The following is a 17240-nucleotide window of genomic DNA, read 5'->3' as shown; positions in this document are numbered from 1 at the left end:
TTTTCCAACGGATTTGTTTAGTATATTCTGTATTTGTAGCAAAAATGTTTTTTGAGGAAAAACCTCAGTACTAGACTTTGATTTGCGCAGTCGTACGAGTGCTTGTCGAACATAATCTCCACGTGAATAACCAAAGATAATAATTAAAAGTGGATCACTGATAACAAAGTAAATCGTCTACAGAACTGATAGTAAACACCGATAAGGGATTAATGCTTGACTATTTGCAATTGTATGACAGAAAAGTAAAAATCAAAGCCCGCAAGAGTAAGAAAGGACCCACCGCGTGACTCAAATCCGTCCACGAACTCAGTCTCGAGTTCACACCTTTAGGACACAAGGGAGTCGGAAGGTCTTGTCATGCGAATTCCGTCGACACTTATCCGGACAGACGTTACACGACCGCGGTCTGCTGGAGTATTCCTGCTTCGGTCGTCTTAGTCGTACCAATTTGACCTATCTCTTAAATGTTCTGTGGTAACGTCTCGGGGACAGGAAAGTATTGAAGACCGAAGCTGGGTCAGATAGTACTCGCAAGACGTACGAGAGTGTATTTCTACGTTTCACATTATGTGGTGCGATGATTCAGATCGTGCGGGACGTAGAGTCTTAGACGTCCACACTCAAAGACTACGGAAAAAACCGGGTAAATGTTCCTTCTAAACACCTCTTCGACCCGTATCCCTGGAAAAATTATTGTATCTCTTCTAATGTCCTTGTATTAACAGTACTAATAGAATAAATGGTGGCAACCTTTAACAAACTATTGCCCCAACAAGCTCTCTGCTCAGACCCTTGAATCAAATACATAATGCTGATCTGCTCATCACAATTTTACGCCCAGCTTGGATGTAAATTTGACCAAGTGGCCAAACTTTGTTAAAGGTCCCATGTCATGGCCATTTCTACTGATCATAATTCCATTGTTGAGGTCTACTAAAATAGATTTATATTGTGCAATTTTCCAAAATCTCATTGGTTTCTCATACAGCATCTCTGTATAGTACGTGTATTCACTCTGTCCTAAACGGCTTGTTGGAGCTCCTGCCCCCCCTCCCTATGAGCCCAGTGGCCGTCTGCGAGACAGCGAGACACAGCTAAACCCAGCCCGAACACACACACCCGCAGCCTGGCTGGGAGTTTGTGTGTGTGCTCGCACACCGTCTCACAGCCTCGCCGCGTCCCGCCGTCTCAGGGAGGAGAAATCGGCGGAGCTGCAGCTGAGAAAAGATTGAGTGTGTGTGTGTGAGGAAGTCCGCGGATTGGTCAATTTGGACCAATCCACGGACTTAACGTAACGGCTCCGAAGAGGTAGCGTAACGGCTCCACGGATTGGTCCTTACTACAAAGGTCTTTGTAGCTTTAGGAACTTTTTTGCTTCATTCGGCACTTAGTGACTTTCATAGTACTGAACAAGGTCCTACATCCAACGCTTTATCCAGTTCTCTTTATACATCAATGGCCATATGTTGCAGAAAAAGGTGTGTGTAGGTGGTGTCATGTTTATCTTTTGCCCCACCATTATAGACCTGCACAATAGTTTATTTGCCAAAACAACATCCTTTCTCTAGCTATAGCCATTTAAACGTATAAATAGCCACGTAAAACAAATGACGAAATATGAATTTCAATGGACCCTCTGAATATGTGAAGATGTGTCAAGTATTTTTTTATTTATTGGATTGTACCTTTATAGCCTAGTGGAACTATATTCACACTTGTGTACTGTGTGTAATGGTGGTATTGAATCCTCTTGCACACATAAGGGTTAGCTCTTGCTGTTAGCAACATTACATTATCAAAACAAATGTTGACAGTATATTATAAAATAAAAAATTTGGTTGAAATATTGTCTCCTTTTTAGGAGGTCAATAAAAGACTTTACTACTGGTCAGCATTGTGTTGGTGAGTGATCCACAGCAGACGCTGCTGGAGGTGACTGACAGGGTCATGCCTGCGTGTGTGAGGGTGTTTGTATGTGTATATCTTCTGTATGTGTATGCTTCCATGTAACAAAAATAGTGCCCCTTCCTGGGCCTCTGCTCTGACATTCTGCTGCTAATAGGGAAGGTGCGTGTGAGTGTCCATATGCATGTAGCCCTGAAGTAGCCTTTGCCTGACCGCGGCCCTGAGCAAGTCTTAATGCTCATTTATAGCCAAGCAGCCCATCAATCTTAATAGAGGAGAGGAGTGCAAAGAGCCGATGAAATGCCAGACATGATCACTATTCACTCAATGGGAGCGAGGAGAGAGATAGAGAGGAGCAAGAGGAAAGATGAGAGGAGGGGAGATGTAGGAGGAAGGGTGAGGGAGCACAGAGGGAGTGAAAGTGAGGAGGGAGGCTGAACTGCCAAAGGCANCCCCCCTTCCCTATGAGCCCAGTGGCCGTCTGCGAGACAGCGAGACACAGCTAAACCCAGCCGAACACACACACCCGCAGCCTGGCTGGGAGTTTGTGTGTGTGCACACAAACTCCCAGCCAGGCTGCGGGTGTGTGTGTTCGGCTGGGTTTAGCTGTGTCTCGCTGTCTCGCAGACGGCCACTGGGCTCATAGGGAAGGGGGGAGGGGGGCGGGGGCAGGAGCTCCAACAAGCTGTTTAGGACAGAGAGTGAATACACATACTATACAGAGATGCTGTATGAGAAACCAATGTGGGAAAATTGCAGAATATAAATCGATTCTAGTAGACCTCAACAATGGAATTATGAGCAGTAGAAATGGCCATGACATGGACCTTTTAATAACTTCTGTGTGTCTGTGAACAGTTAGTTATGATCCTTTAAACTAGTACTTTGTTATTTTACAGCCAATATTCTAAAATAAGTACACATAAGGTTGAAAGTTTTGCCTCTTGGCCTTGGGTGTCTGTACGTTTGAATCACATGAGTGTGGAATATTCATTTCTCAGAGTGGAGTCAGAGCGACCTGGTCCGAGGCTCCAGACTTCGCTACTCGCAGCAGTGGACTCTGATCGCAGACAGCAACCACCACAAGAGCATCAGGACTGTCCTCCCTCCAGGACCCTGTGCACCTGTGGCTGGAGAGTGAGTACACACACATTATGTACAGAGAGAAAGTACTGTGAGAAGCCTGGAGCTCCAAATGTTACACAGCTTTAAAATACTTCGAATAGGAGCTTCTTCATTTGCAGATCCCTTAGTTTCCACTCATGAAGGACCGTCTAATTCAACAGAATCCACATGTTTTATGTGTAACATACTATACACTGTTTAACCAGAGAGTGTACAGTGAAGCATTTCTTTTGGGCCTTATGTTCAGTTTTGCTGTAATCCAAAGTTTTCATATCTCTTCCGCTCTTCAGGTTAGTGAGTGCTATCTCTCCCATTCGAGGCCAGAGGGCTGTTGTCAGGGAAACAAGCGGCCACCAGCTCCTCGAGGTGAGAAAAACAGACCACAGTATGCTCTGTTAGATTAATGTTGGAGCATTTTTACACACTGTTGTTGTGTTCAGATATGGAACCACCACGGCCTCAGGAAGTGCCTCAACCTGACAGCTCTCAAAAAACACGGCAGAGTGTACGAAGATGGTGAGGCAGAGTTTTTGTTTTAACCATAGACTGTTTACATTTTTTTTTTTTTTTTTTTTTTCCACCCAACTAATCAATCATTAAAAAAAATTACNTCACAATGTAACGTATTGAAAAAATAAACTGTTAGCAGCATTAAAACCGTGCAAATAATGTTACACAGGTATATTACATACATATCTATAAGAAAGGATGGAGGATCAGAGAAATCACTAATAGCGCATTTCCACTACAGCGCGGAGCTCGCTTTAAGCGTGCCGAGCCGTGCAGGGCCCGTTTTTGGTTGCGTTTCCACTTAGCGTAGTACCGGGTACTATTTCAGTTTTTCTGGCCCCATAAAATCGAGGTTCTTTCCGGGCCAAAAACCAGGCTGAGTCAGGCTGAGTATGCTAAACTAGAGAGAGAATCGCTGGCAAGGGGGCTACAACTACAACAAAATGAACATATTTGACCGTGATTTAATTGTAATACACATTTCAAAATGATGCCAAAGTAACAACATACTGATACCGGTTAGTAAAAATCATGAATTAATGCTTTGACAAGTCTGCAGGCAGACGGCAGGCAAAAAACCTTTTAAAATGCGTGTTTTTCTAAATGGAGATTGGCTAAGCTAACGCTGTATATGCTCCGACCGTCCACACTCACAACAACGGCCTATACAGACATAAATAAACTAGCGACTGTATTCACCATGACACAGACAGTCTGTGGTTTGTACTTGTTTAACTTTTGTCTAGTTTCTGAACAGATATGAGGAGCTGTGAGCTGGAGTGCTAACAGCTAACGGCTGCTGTTGATTTTCTGGGGTTCTCACTGAAGATGACGTCGCGGCTCCGCCTACACTGTTACTATAGTTACTGCCCCAGCTCCTAAACTGTAATGGGAATGCGCCATAAAGTAAGCCAGTCCTAACATGGCCTAACGAGGGCTAGCCATACCGAGCGAGGCCGTGTGGGAGACAGCAAGCGCATTTCGTGGCATCTGCAGGCAGTGGCAAGTACTTCCAGCATCTGCCACAGAGGCCACTACTCTGTGGCAAGTACTTCCGGCATATGCCACAGATGCCACAACTTGCCGAGGCATCTGCCGCTGCTGAACGGGAGTTGCCACAAGATGTGTGTGCTATTTAAACCCGTATTTATTGTGTAAAATGTCGCTGTTTAGGCATGATTTTATCGAACTGATCTGTACACAGGACTGATGATCTGTACACAGGGTTGGGTTGTAACGGAATACATGTAACGGCGTTACGTAATCAGAATACAAAAATCAAGTAGCCTAACTGTATTCAGCTGGCGTTACATTTGAAAAAATAATCTGATTACAGTTACTTTCGTAAACCTGAAGTGAATACATTTTGGAATACTTATTGGAATTATTGGTGGGAAAGTTTCCTCACAAAATGTAATATTCATTACCGGCAGAACTGTGTGCACAGCGCAGCAGCATGTCTGTGAGGCCCCGCCCCCGCACGCAGATGAGAGAGAGATCTCTTTTTAAATATATTGAAAGTTAGAAAGGGAGATGGTTCGATAAAACGTGCAAAATAACGTTTATGTAGCATTTCTTTATCGTCGAAATGATGACATTTCATAACGGGATCAAATCAAAGTGAATGGCTTGCTGCTGCTGAAGGCATGGGGCAAATATAACTGCCCTTTGCCTAATTTATAAAGTAAACCTTAGCATCTCACTAGCAGTGGCAACTGCAATCAGTTACAGCTGCCCTAAGTCTGTAGCCAAGTCTAATAACACCAGTGTACACGTTGCTGTGTCAATACAGATATTTATTTGTCTTTACTAGTCATAATACACCTGGTTTATCGTAGCAAGCAGTGGAAACTCCCCTCAAGAAGCGACAATTCAATTGCCAAGGGCGTTGCAACCCTCACTCGCCAATAATTCATCATAAATATAGCACGTTTGTTTATTTTAGCAAACCATGCTCCAAGTCAAATTGAATAGAAATGATAATGTATAATATTTTAGAAAAATAGAGATCGCACATCAGTCCTGTGTACAGATCAGTTTGATAAAGTCATGCCTAAACAGCAACATTTTACACGATAAATACGGGTTTAAATAGCAGCATTTGCCATGGAAGGCGAGTGGCAGCTACCGTAAACCTTCTCTCTCTGGCATCTTGTGGCAACTCCCGTTGAGCAGCGGCATGAGGCCTCGGCAAGTTGTGGCATATGCCGCAAGTACTTGCCAAAGATGCCAAGGAGTAGTGGCATCTGTGGCATATGCCGGAAGTACTTGCCACTGCCTGCAGATGCCACGAAATGAGCCAGGCCCTACTGGGCCGTGTGGTGGAAATGCGCCATTAGACGGCGATGAAGCAACATTATATTTTAGCTGCCAGTTGTAAGTGAAAAGTGTGGACGAATGGGCAAGTTGATGGGGCGTTTACTTCATGGTGGTCATGCGTGTTGACTGAATAAACTCAGACAATATGTCGCTTTAATGCCCCTGTGTGGCTAAAGAACAATGATGCTGTGGAAAGTCAACCAGCCAGTCAATACAATAAGCAGTCTGGGCAGGTAAAGTATGAGTGAGGGCCGGGGAAGGTAATCATGTTTAGTGCTGCTGGAAAAAACACATGATAAGTAGAGCGTGGGAGGGGCGTGTTGGTTTACTGCATGCACTGGTTCAAGTCGAACATCTGGACAAGCCTTGTGTTGGACACGGAGCCGGGGTCAGGGGTCAAGCATCAGAGGAGTTACCTTTCAGCGAGGCTTTAGTTGACAGCTGAAGAACCTCCAGACGAAGAGAGCCTGGAGACGGCGTATGGATGGAGGGAGGGGTGAAGGATGGGTGAAATAAAGGGGGTAAAGAGTGTAGGAGGAATAGTGGGCGGATAATAAAATGAATGGGAAGATGAGGAATGACCAAAGTGGAGAAGAAAACCTCATAAGTTTATTTACCTATTCATTAGGAAACTCTGCACATTGAAAAATACTGATGCATATGTACTTATGTGTTATACATTTCTGTGTTCACCGCCTTCTCCGTTATTTAATCTTCTCCGTTATTTAATCGTTAGCAGAAATATACATCCCGTGAATATAAGGCACGTGTTTGCTTCCTGGGTGACGTCACTCTATAAAACGTGAGGGGGCTGTAACAACCTTGCCAGCACATGCATGGTCCGCGTTACCGCCGTACAATGGTTTAAACGTGTAGTTGTTGCTCCAAAGCAGCAACTTAACTGCACGTAAATGAACCCAAATCGTGTGTAAATGCACTGAAAGGCCCCAGTTTACACCTACCTTTTAAATAGCATTGCTGCTAAAAAATAACATGCGGTTACCTTTAACCCTACAAGTGTGTAGCTTTAGCAAATAAGGGTCCTGAACGCAACACAAATCACCAGTTAACCAATAAATGCTTTGCATTTTCTTGGACAATTCTTCAAGGTTTATACACGTACAGCAATTCGATAAAGTGAATGGTTTCAAAATAAATGGCACAAGCACGCAGAATGCCCTGCTAAGCTTCAGCACTAATTATAAGCCACATGGCAGACAAGGAAAACGATATACACTAGTCAAGCAGCTAAAGTTAGAGGAGCAAAAGGCTGCCTCACTGTTTTATCAGTAATGCCATATGGCAGAGACACCTAAACTGCTACCGCAAGGTTTTCTGCCAGGAGAAGGATAGTGAGTTAGTATGACCTCTATTGCTATACTTACCAGGCTTGCTGGAGCCACGTTTCCCTTTTTTACTCCGTGGCATTTCAAGTAGCGCTTTGATCCACGGATCACAACAAAGCTAGCTGATGTTATGAAGCTAAAGTTAGCCTGTTTTCCGTCCAACTGCCAACAGATGTGACAGTCGGTGTGAATGTGGCAGCAGCAAAGTGACGAAGGTCTCCTTGGTTTATCTTGACAGCTTGGTACAAAGCTCCCAAAATTACAGCTGCTCTCACACTTTTGTTGACACTTTAGCTAACGCTGGCTAGCGTTCTTCCCGAGCACCAAACACCAGCAGCGCATTCAACAACTCCCAGCTTTCTCCAGTTTCGGATAAAAAGAGTTGTCCGGATGCGAAAAAGTCACCTCCTTCAACGGGGTTGGCTATGTATTATCTATGATTGTCTCCCGGTAATCTATATCTAATGCCAGGTGGAGATATAAATGTTTTTCCAAAGTGTTTAGGACGGAGTAGTGAGCACGCTGTGGTCGCCAAGTCCACCATCTTCCTCAGTAAACTGCAGAACTAACCGGCAGCGCGGGTTGCCAGGTTGGGTGTGTGAGCAACCCGTTTCCGGTATCTGAGACTAACCCCACATTATAAGTGATCTTATGGATGGGCCAATTTTGAGTTAAGTACAATTCTGGATAAAAAAATTATATAGGAGAAATACATTCAGAAATCTGAGGGTGTTGACATTTTAAGAAAAAGCAGAGTGAATCAATTAAAAATAACTTTAAATTGAAATTGATTTTTAAAGAATAAATCAGAATACTAACATAAAAGTCACAACCTAAAGCTTATTTTCGTTAGCCTACCATACCGACATGTGCCACTTAGAGTTTTCATTCTTATGAGACATATGGCATTAATCCTTCCTGTTTCATTGGCTCCTTCCGACCCTTTCTTTGAGAAGCCATTCTGACTGACCCAAGTAATATAGAAAGAGAACACTTGAAACTATCTGATAAATATTCAAATTAGCTGTGACGAAAAAAGTACACCTTCAAAACAAAGATGACAAATACCGACAACCTATAGATCAGTAGTTTTATTTCTATATTAAGAATGTTATGGGTTTTTTTGTACAAAAAATACATTCAGAGCTTAATACTCAAAGACAATACAATTACATTTCATTAGTTGCCAGACAAAACACATTATGACAATTAACACATTTTCAAGTTAGGTTATCAATAAACCACATTTCTCTTTCAGGTGCATCATATTGTAAACAGTCTGGTTATGTTTTATCTGATGTGGTGATCTAAACCGAACCTTCTCAAAATCTCTCCAACACTTTTGTCATTTAACATATCTCTGATGAGGTGTTGGAGAGATTTTTAGCTGGCCATGTTTGACCATCCTTGTTTAAGCCTTAAACGATCAATAATTTGCATTAAAAAAAGACAGTGATTTAACATCAGCAGAGCCATTTGGTATGGCTTTGTTTTGGTCCAGCGGTAAGAGAGTCAATTATGTCATGTTTCATTAGCGAAACCTATCTTCTATAACAAAAAGTTAATTAAATGAGTCCACAGTTACGGGTTTCTGTCTTACTGAAAGTGCAGTAAGTGTATTCAGTTAACCTGCAGTCTAGCTTTAAAATACAAAAAAAACTTGGTCTGCAAACCGTGTTAACACAGTATCTTGGCCCTACAGTCATACATACATTCTCAGACTCAACAATACTGTTTGTAATTAATTTCCAGCATACATACTGTCTCTATAAAAGTTTATCGTTTTGGATTATTTTCTCTTAGAGGACTTGCCAATGAAGGCATTAAGTCTTCCATTGGTATTGCATTGCTGGAGGTAAACAGGGGTACGTCATTGGTGAATATGGGACAGAGTGGAGGAGTGGTCCAGTGTGAGTGTATGTTTCTTTATGTGTGTGTCTCTCCTATCCAGAATAGTAGTTGGTGGGGACGAAGGGCATCTTGCTGACGGTGGCGGGCACAGCTTTTTTCCTGACCTCAACCTGGATGGCTGTTCCGTTCTTAGCAAATGCCGAATCCACGTAACCCATGGCAATGTTCTTTTTTAAGCATGGAGAGGGGCAGCCGCTGGTCACCTCACCTAAAAACACAGCAAAGAATATGTTAAACATTTAAAAATCTGTCTGTCATTTATTCACACAAAAGCTAAATGCCGGGACTGCTATGTACTTTGGACCGTAGACTTTATTATATATTGATATATTCACAATTTGGCTTATGCAAGCAAAATAACATCTGAAACGAGGTTTCAACAAACATTGTAAAACTGAATTATGTATAGTATTTACTGTGAAGTTAAAAAACAAAAACAAACAACAAGTTGTAAAAAGTGCTAATTCTGCACCCCCTAGTGGATTACAAAAAAAATACAGCACTGCTTGTAAAAAAAAGTTCAACAAAACTACTTTGTGGCTTTAATATTGACCTTTTTTTACCTAAAACAATTCTTAATAATTTCACTATTTCACTCCAGCAGTGATTTATTTCCGCTCTTAACTGAAATACACAGCCCTCTCATGTCCACCACTTCCACTGTGTTTGCGTTCTGACCTATGACTTTTCCATCGGGGCTGAGTATAGGTGTGTGTTGTCTGACGGGGGGGCCGGTGGACACCAAACCGACTCTCTTCCTTGCTGTCTTGGCTTTTATCTGAGGAACAATGATGTCAGCACCAGGGAAATCCTTTGTCTGACGCCGCCGCTTACCTATATATATGAGAGACAAATAATTAAGAGTTAACAGTGAACAGACTGCAGTGTATATTCAAAGCTCAATAAAGTGTTTCTTCGTGTTGTGAAGTGATGTGTTGAAAAGATAGTCTGGGTTTTTTTGCTAAATTGGTAGGCAGTTGATTAGATTAGACCTGAGTTGAATGATTCAATGTTTTCGTACAATATTTAAATCATGTTCTCATAATTTAATTCTACAAGAATAGACTGCAGTCAAAAATATAATAGGGATTAAATGTGGAGCAATTTCAGCATAGCATGTTCTTCTGCAATGTGAAGTCTGTTCAGTTTCTATGGTTCAATGTCAAGACAGTTGCCGGAAATTCATGCCGTCTCCTTTATTATAGTTATATAAAAGGCACTGACATTCATTTCAGATCTTTTAGTTCTATATTTCATTTTTTGCTTTCAAACCAGGCCACATTGTTTAGGATTAGTTGGCAGTTCTCCTAAAAGCTTTATAGCGTCAATTTCCAACCTGCTTATTTTAGCAAAACCCTGCAACACTTAAATATTAACTTAAAAAATCTATCTTTTTTTAATGACTACTATAATCTCACCAATGGTCCAGACCAGCGTGCCTTCCACAGGTGTGGTGGTCTCATCTATGTCGTTGCCATAGAGACAAAGCCCCGCCTCCAGCCGCAGACTGTCCCTGGAGCCCAGCCCCGCCAGCTTCACCTCGCTGTGAGACAGCAGCTTCTCCGTCAGCTCCACCACTCTGGAGGCCGGGACGGAGATCTGCAACACAGAGACACAAAGGGTGTAGAGTTGGTCTCCATCCAAGGAGGTTGAATGCAAATTATGAACCGGAAACAGCATTTAAACTCATCAATATTGAAATAATAGTCGCTTTTTGAAAGAAACTTTTTCTATAAGGATATATTCGCAATAAAAAGATCATGGAAACTACAAGTAATGACATCAAGCATGGTCATTTAAGCCTTTTTATGCGCTTTAAAGATATTTAACTAATGAGCATACAAAAACACAGAGTGAGTCGAGTGAGTCTTAGCACTGATAGTAAGATGAGTTTGTATGATTTTAGATCAACAGAAGCAGACTCCCACTTTCCCTCTGTTAGACAGAGAGGAAGAGACACCCACATGGTATCTACAGAGCTCCAGCAGAGTGGGCAGAGACAGAGAGTAAAGAAGACTCAGGCTGCAGTTTGCTTGTTTAACAGTGTTAATATATCACTGTGTTTAAAGTGTAAAAACCAAATGGATTTAAACTGGAAACCCAGCTCTGTCACTTGAGATCCGTGTGTTTAATGACATTACACATATAGGATGTAAACGAGTAAACTATCAAATATAAAGAAACACAAACCATCTGTACAGATTCAGCCTGTATTTTTTTAGATATTGTTATTATTTTACGAGAACAATGGCACACAGGACAGGTAAAAGGTGTGAGTACATATAACATTTGTTATTGTTTATTAGCGAGTGACTCTGTGGATGCTAATGTCTTGTATATTAGTCCATTAGTTCAGTCAAACAGAAATATGAATTTCTTATATATCAATTTCCCTCCCTGTCATTTTGTATACGGTTCTAATAGAAAATGTTGTCATTATTATATTTGTATATATTTCCAAATGATCTTAGTATTGAATTTATATTATTCACCAATGATTCTTATATTTGTATTAGGTGTATCACGATTTACCATAATTGACTAATATCTGTGATATTATATTATATATATTATTATGAAATGAAATAAGACATGCTAATAATGCACACATGATTATATTGCGTGAATAATTAAGCGTCTCTTGAAAGTTTCCTTCTGTTTCTTACTTTCTCTGTTAGGGTTACAAAATCTCCAACTCCTCACATTTGTATTCTGAGTGCCATTAATTTGCACAAAAATGACAAAACACACAAATTAATTTGACTGATCAATTATTATTAAGATTATTTACATTTTCTATCGATATCATTTGCTATTGTGAACTCTTCTGGCCATCATAATATTGTATTGAAAGTCTTAAATAATCTGCTCTAATTTTGCACACATCCTAATCCTGTCTTTAAGATCCTACTGGTTTTCCCTTGATTTCTCCTCTGCTGCCACCATCAGGTTCAATATTGTGTTTCTGAGAGATATTTCTCACAGAGAAATCTGATGGACACATTCAGAGGGAACATCTACAATGTGTGAAAGTATAGCTTCATTAATGTATTATTTGCTCAATGTCACTGTCAGAAAAAAAGAGCGATGCTCACCTCCACCCCGTCCTCTCCGGTGTATCCACAGCGGGTGACCCTACAGCCGGAGATACCGAACACAGTGGCCAATGCGGAGTTCATGAAGGTCAGCTTACTGAGGTCCTCTTTCAGGCCCTGCTGGAGCACCTGAGCCATGGACGGACCTGACAACACACAACACAACTAATAAACTATTCACTGCAACCTGGGGAGCCAGACACAGAGGAGCTCAAAAATGATAGAAAAGGGTTCATTATGGGGCAAAGAAAGCGACTGAGATAATGTAACGAAAACTGGTGAAAGAGAGGAATTAAACAGAAGGATAGAGGGAGTGGTAAAGGAAAGGAATAAAGTAAGGAAGCATTTTTTACCTTGCACAGCAATAAGTGCTTCATCGAGGAACTCCATATCCACATCAAGACCTGCAGCTTTGAACTCTGCCAGCCTGGCCTAAAGGAAATGGAAATACACACACACACACACACACACACACACACACACACACACACACACACACACACACACACACACACACACACACACACACACACACACACACACACACACATCAGTGTACTACAATCCCAACCTGTCTGTCTACACACACCTCGGTCTGCTTTTACCTTCATACGAGCCGAGTCCTTGTCGGCGCAGCCCGCGTTGGACACGACGTAGAGGTAGCCCTGGTCTGTCCTCGTCACGATGAGGTCATCAATAATCCCTCCTTTCTCCGTGGTGAAGAGGGACAGTGTGCCCTGGGGGTGAGGGAGGGGGAGAGAAAAAAGATGAGTGGGTGAACACATTACTTACTTATGCTCTGTTTGCAATAAATGTGTGTTCGATTATCAAATCATCCTATGTCTCTTTTTATGTTCAATAATACTGTCTGTTATTTCTTCTTTTTAAAAGATCTTACTGTATCTGCAGTAGCTTATTGTGTTGTATGTATCTGCTTTTGCTGGCCTGATTGTTTTTATATATTAGGTTGCCTGTACTTTCTTTTTCTGTAACTCATAGTGATTTCTGTGACTGTAAATTGCTTTAAATGCACAAAATGGTGGAAAATTACACAAAGATCTATCTGGAAATTGAGTTAAGAAAAGTGTAGTTTTCTAATCGTCCGGCGACATTAAGCATATCCTGAACTGTCCTTACCATAAAATGACCTTGTAAGGTTTATCAAATATTTGTTTACGATGTACTTTCTTTTCATTGGGAAAAGCTACAATCACCAGACTCAGAAGTTGCCCTCAGCTCCAAAGAGTATTTTAGAGTTTTTCAGCTCATAGTTTTGGTCTACATGCAGGCAGCTTTACTGCTTTGTTTTGAGGGAGCCACTTTACACTACCAAACAGACGCAGGTAACAATTATTGGAAAACATAATGGAGCATTTAGCAGCTAAGGAGCAAGATATTTGGCGTTGTTTAGAGCTAAAATGAGAGTGAATAGTGAACTCAAAGGTATTACACAGTCAAAATGAATGTTTGAATACCCCACTGTTCGCAATCAAGTTCCCCATACTTAAACAGTTGAGAACATGTCTATGTGGTCAAAAAGGGTCACTCAAAATGAACCAATCCTCCATCTCACCTGGTTGTCCTTGAGCTCTGCAATATCTCCAACGACTAGAGACTCCATGAACTTCACCCTGTCTTTGCCGTGGACTTTGGTCTGAGAGAGAAAAAGCAAAAGGATATACCGGTAGTTGAATGCAGCAATGACAATGTTTCTTTGGGTACATTCGTGGATCAAATCTAATAGAAAAACTCCATATCTTGATTTTGATGATGTGAGCTTGTATTTATTAACCTGTGTTCACTTTGTGTAGTGTGGGTATTTGTGTGTGTCCTTGTGTACTCGTCCCACCTGCAGCATGTGGCTGACATCGAAGATGGAGCAGTGCTCTCTGGTGTGCATGTGAGAGGCGATGTGACTGTCTTTGTACTGAACAGGCATACTCCAGCCTGCAAACCCCACCATCTTCCCCCCCTGCTCCCTGTGGAAGTCAAACAGCGGGGTCTTCTTCAAGGCTTCCTGCGGGAGATAAACTCTTTACTGAGTGTACAAATAAATAGAAACACAGGTAACACACAAAGTCAATTTTGATATAATAATTATAATACTAAATAGTTGAACTTAAACGGAGCAACAATAAGGATTTTAAAATATATCCATTGTTTAAATGTTATCCCAGTGATGTTTGTAGAATTTAGGAGACTGTTTCTAATAAATACATTTGAAAAAAGACAGGTGAATCCTTTCTACACTATGGTCTTTTCTTTACTTATAACCTTTGAACGCACCAGTTTAGGGGGCTTATCAGCACAGCAGCAGAAATGCATTATGGGGCAGAGTGTGTCGGCACTTTACGTAACACTCAATTGTTATTTACGAAAGTGTTCAAGTCCAAAGTCATTCATTCATTTGAATGAACATAAGAAAGGTGGTTGTGTTGGTTGTAAGTTATAATAAACTACTAGTCATGGTAAGGACTTTACTCTTTTTACCCTCTTTGCTTTCTGCAGAACTCTAAGATAAATCCTAGTATACAAATCATGTTTATATGACAGTATAGAAAAGGGATACACTACACAAATAAGAACCTTATATTAGAAGTATAAATAAATAAAAATATGCCACTGATCATTCCTAACTTCCTCAGTGAGTGCTAGTTCAAATGAGTGAAGACGTTGCTGAATGAATGCATGTGTGAATCTGTCTCATTTCCCAGCTCCTCATTCAGTAACAGAGAATTACTGACAGTAGAATCAGTCACTCGTGGTTGTAATAAAATCACGTTGTGCAGCTCAGCTCAGTGAAGCAGGCAGGATGGCAGTCTGCTGGGACAGATGTACATTATGTCTGCATGACCTGACTGCTGCTGTGACACACTCTCATCTAGTTATTGTACTATGCAACAACACTGAAGGAGACAGTGATTTATTCTGAGTTTTATATGAGCAAATGCCAGAGACAACACAGCTCCAAAATCGATTGCACAATGTATCTGAAAAACTAAATCTCAAATATGATCCAGTTAAATACTTAACTGAGGACAATCAACACAGATCATGACTCTTACACAAATAAAGCTATACGAGTATAACAGTGATATCTTATTAAAAAACAACAAAAAGGGCCACAGATGTTTACAATATTCAGTTGTAGCCATAATAGGAATGTTGTACTGATAACATGGCACAAAACATCATCGCCCACCGAGAAATCAGTTAAAAACCAACGCATATGCACTCCGGATAAATTGTAACGATACCGTGCAGTGACCCTTCACTGGGCACTTACTTCTCCGCTTGAAGCCTGCCTCCTCCCCGCACATGCAGCTCCCCCGACCCGCAGCAGACCCCGGTGGTCCCTGGAAGCCCGCAGCCCGAGCCCCGAGCCCCCGACCCCAGCCAGCAACCGAGCCCACATGATGCACCCGAGTCCCCGCGGAAGTCTCTCACAAACACGCTGCTGGATGATAGGGGAACAGTTCCGCTGTAACCAAACTCTGAGCAGCACTCACTCTGGAATTCCTGCACTTCTGGCAAAAACACATGAAGCGAACGTAGATGGAGGAAGGAGCAAAGCCTTGTGGGAAATGTAGTTTGCCTTGCAACAGTTCACACTGGTAAATGAATGACTCGCTCTTCAACAGATCAATACAAAGATTGATTTTAGGCATAATGTCCCAGGCCCAGGATCACACCATAAGAATAAGAAGAGCCATAGTATTAGTATAGTTAAATGCAGTGGTGTAAAGTAACTAAGTACATTTAAGTAAGTAGCCTACTTAAGTACAATTTTGAGCGATTTGTAGCCTACTTTTACCTCACTACAATTCAGAGGTAAATCTTGTACTTTTACTCCACTACATTTATTTAATACCTTTAGTTACTTTGCATATTTTTGTTTTGTTTAATAATGTGTGATATAATCAATCAATCAATCATGATATAATCAACACTTAAATAAGACTTTAGTTACACCTGGAGTAACATTCACATCATCAGTCATTAAAACTAGCTTCACCTTTACCAGCTTTGATAACACTTAACGCATCAATAATTAAAATCAAAACATAGCCGAATTATATATTATTCTGAAATGGACCAATCTGCATAATGAGTATACTTTTACGTTCGGAACTTTAAGTATAGTATGTTTGTACTTTTCCTTGAGTAACATTGCATGGCTTTTGCATGTAACAGAGTATTCCTACACTCTGGTGCCTCTATTTTTTCTAAAGTACAATATGAGTACTTCTCCCAAGTGTGTCTTCAGGTAGCTTCCTAAACGTATCTTTCATTTCAGTTTTAGGAGTTCTACTTCGCCTTATTCTTAAGTTGCATATCTAGTAGTAGTATATGGTTGGAGTTTTTTTTTTTATTAAGGTTTGTAAACACTTTACACGATCTCCACTTAAGATTGCAGTGTTTATTGTGGGCCTAATAGTTAGAGTAAAACAGATGTACAATATTAGGAAAAAAAGTTAAATATTACAAGGTCAAACTTGGTGAACAAAAATGGACCAGGTTTGCATATGTGGTCCAAAGCTAGTCCGAATCACATACGCCAATTCAGCACCAAATCATTAGACTAATAGGTTGCAACATCTGGAAGTCCAAAGGACAGACAGAGGGAATGACAGACACGTTGTAAATAGTAGCAGTACAGAATTGCTAATTTGCTTATTCTCAATGACATTTGTCCATGTAAGTATTTGTGTGTGTGTTTATCATGGACCCCATCATGCCCTCACCTAGATCATTGAGTCATCCTTTGGCCTGAGGAACTATTAATAGCCCAAAGCTCTGCTGCTATTTCGGGCCTTGAGGGCCTGCAGGGTTGGGTTTGTACATGAGCATTTATTTGGGAGGGGGTTGGCGCAGGACAGCTATGGTGGGCTAAATCAGAACATACAGACAAAAACAAACTTAGTAGGAGGTGGTGGGGGTAGTCGGCAATTGCTCAGTGACACACACACAAGAAGGCAAGAGCCGGAGTTTCCCTGTTGCTTTCCAACATTGAGGATTTGGCTAG

The 17240-nt window shown here is 41.2% G+C and overlaps 1 protein-coding gene across 1 annotated transcript; it reads right to left on the bottom strand.

The window, feature by feature from the left end:
• Positions 1–9137: 9137 nt before the first annotated feature.
• On the bottom strand, positions 9138–15748 carry amt (aminomethyltransferase). Its single transcript, XM_010796284.1, has 9 exons — positions 15501–15748; positions 14064–14231; positions 13788–13868; positions 12820–12951; positions 12568–12646; positions 12215–12360; positions 10538–10718; positions 9798–9953; positions 9138–9327 (listed from the first exon to the last, which is right to left on the bottom strand). Exons 1-9 carry the CDS (start codon positions 15627–15629, stop codon positions 9152–9154), a joined length of 1248 nt encoding a protein of 415 aa, XP_010794586.1. The 5' UTR covers positions 15630–15748; the 3' UTR covers positions 9138–9151.
• Between the last annotated feature and the right edge of the window lie 1492 nt (positions 15749–17240).

This window comes from Notothenia coriiceps, unplaced genomic scaffold (assembly GCF_000735185.1).
Source record: "Notothenia coriiceps isolate Sejong01 unplaced genomic scaffold, NC01 NC01_scaffold00037250, whole genome shotgun sequence".
Taxonomy (NCBI): domain Eukaryota; kingdom Metazoa; phylum Chordata; class Actinopteri; order Perciformes; family Nototheniidae; genus Notothenia; species Notothenia coriiceps.
This window is presented reverse-complemented; position numbering and strand designations above follow the sequence as displayed.

Bases quoted from the DNA above. Each gene is read 5' to 3' on its own strand.
- amt (XM_010796284.1), bottom strand. From the start codon at position 15,629: ATGTGGGCTCGGTTGCTGGCTGGGGTCGGGGGCTCGGGGCTCGGGCTG. The intron at 13,869-14,063 runs GTGGGACGAGTA...TTTCTCTCTCAG, and splicing joins ATGTCAGCCACATGCTGCAG to ACCAAAGTCCACGGCAAAGA. The intron at 9,328-9,797 runs GTCAGAACGCAA...CTGTGTTTTTAG, and splicing joins CCCCGATGGAAAAGTCATAG to GTGAGGTGACCAGCGGCTGC.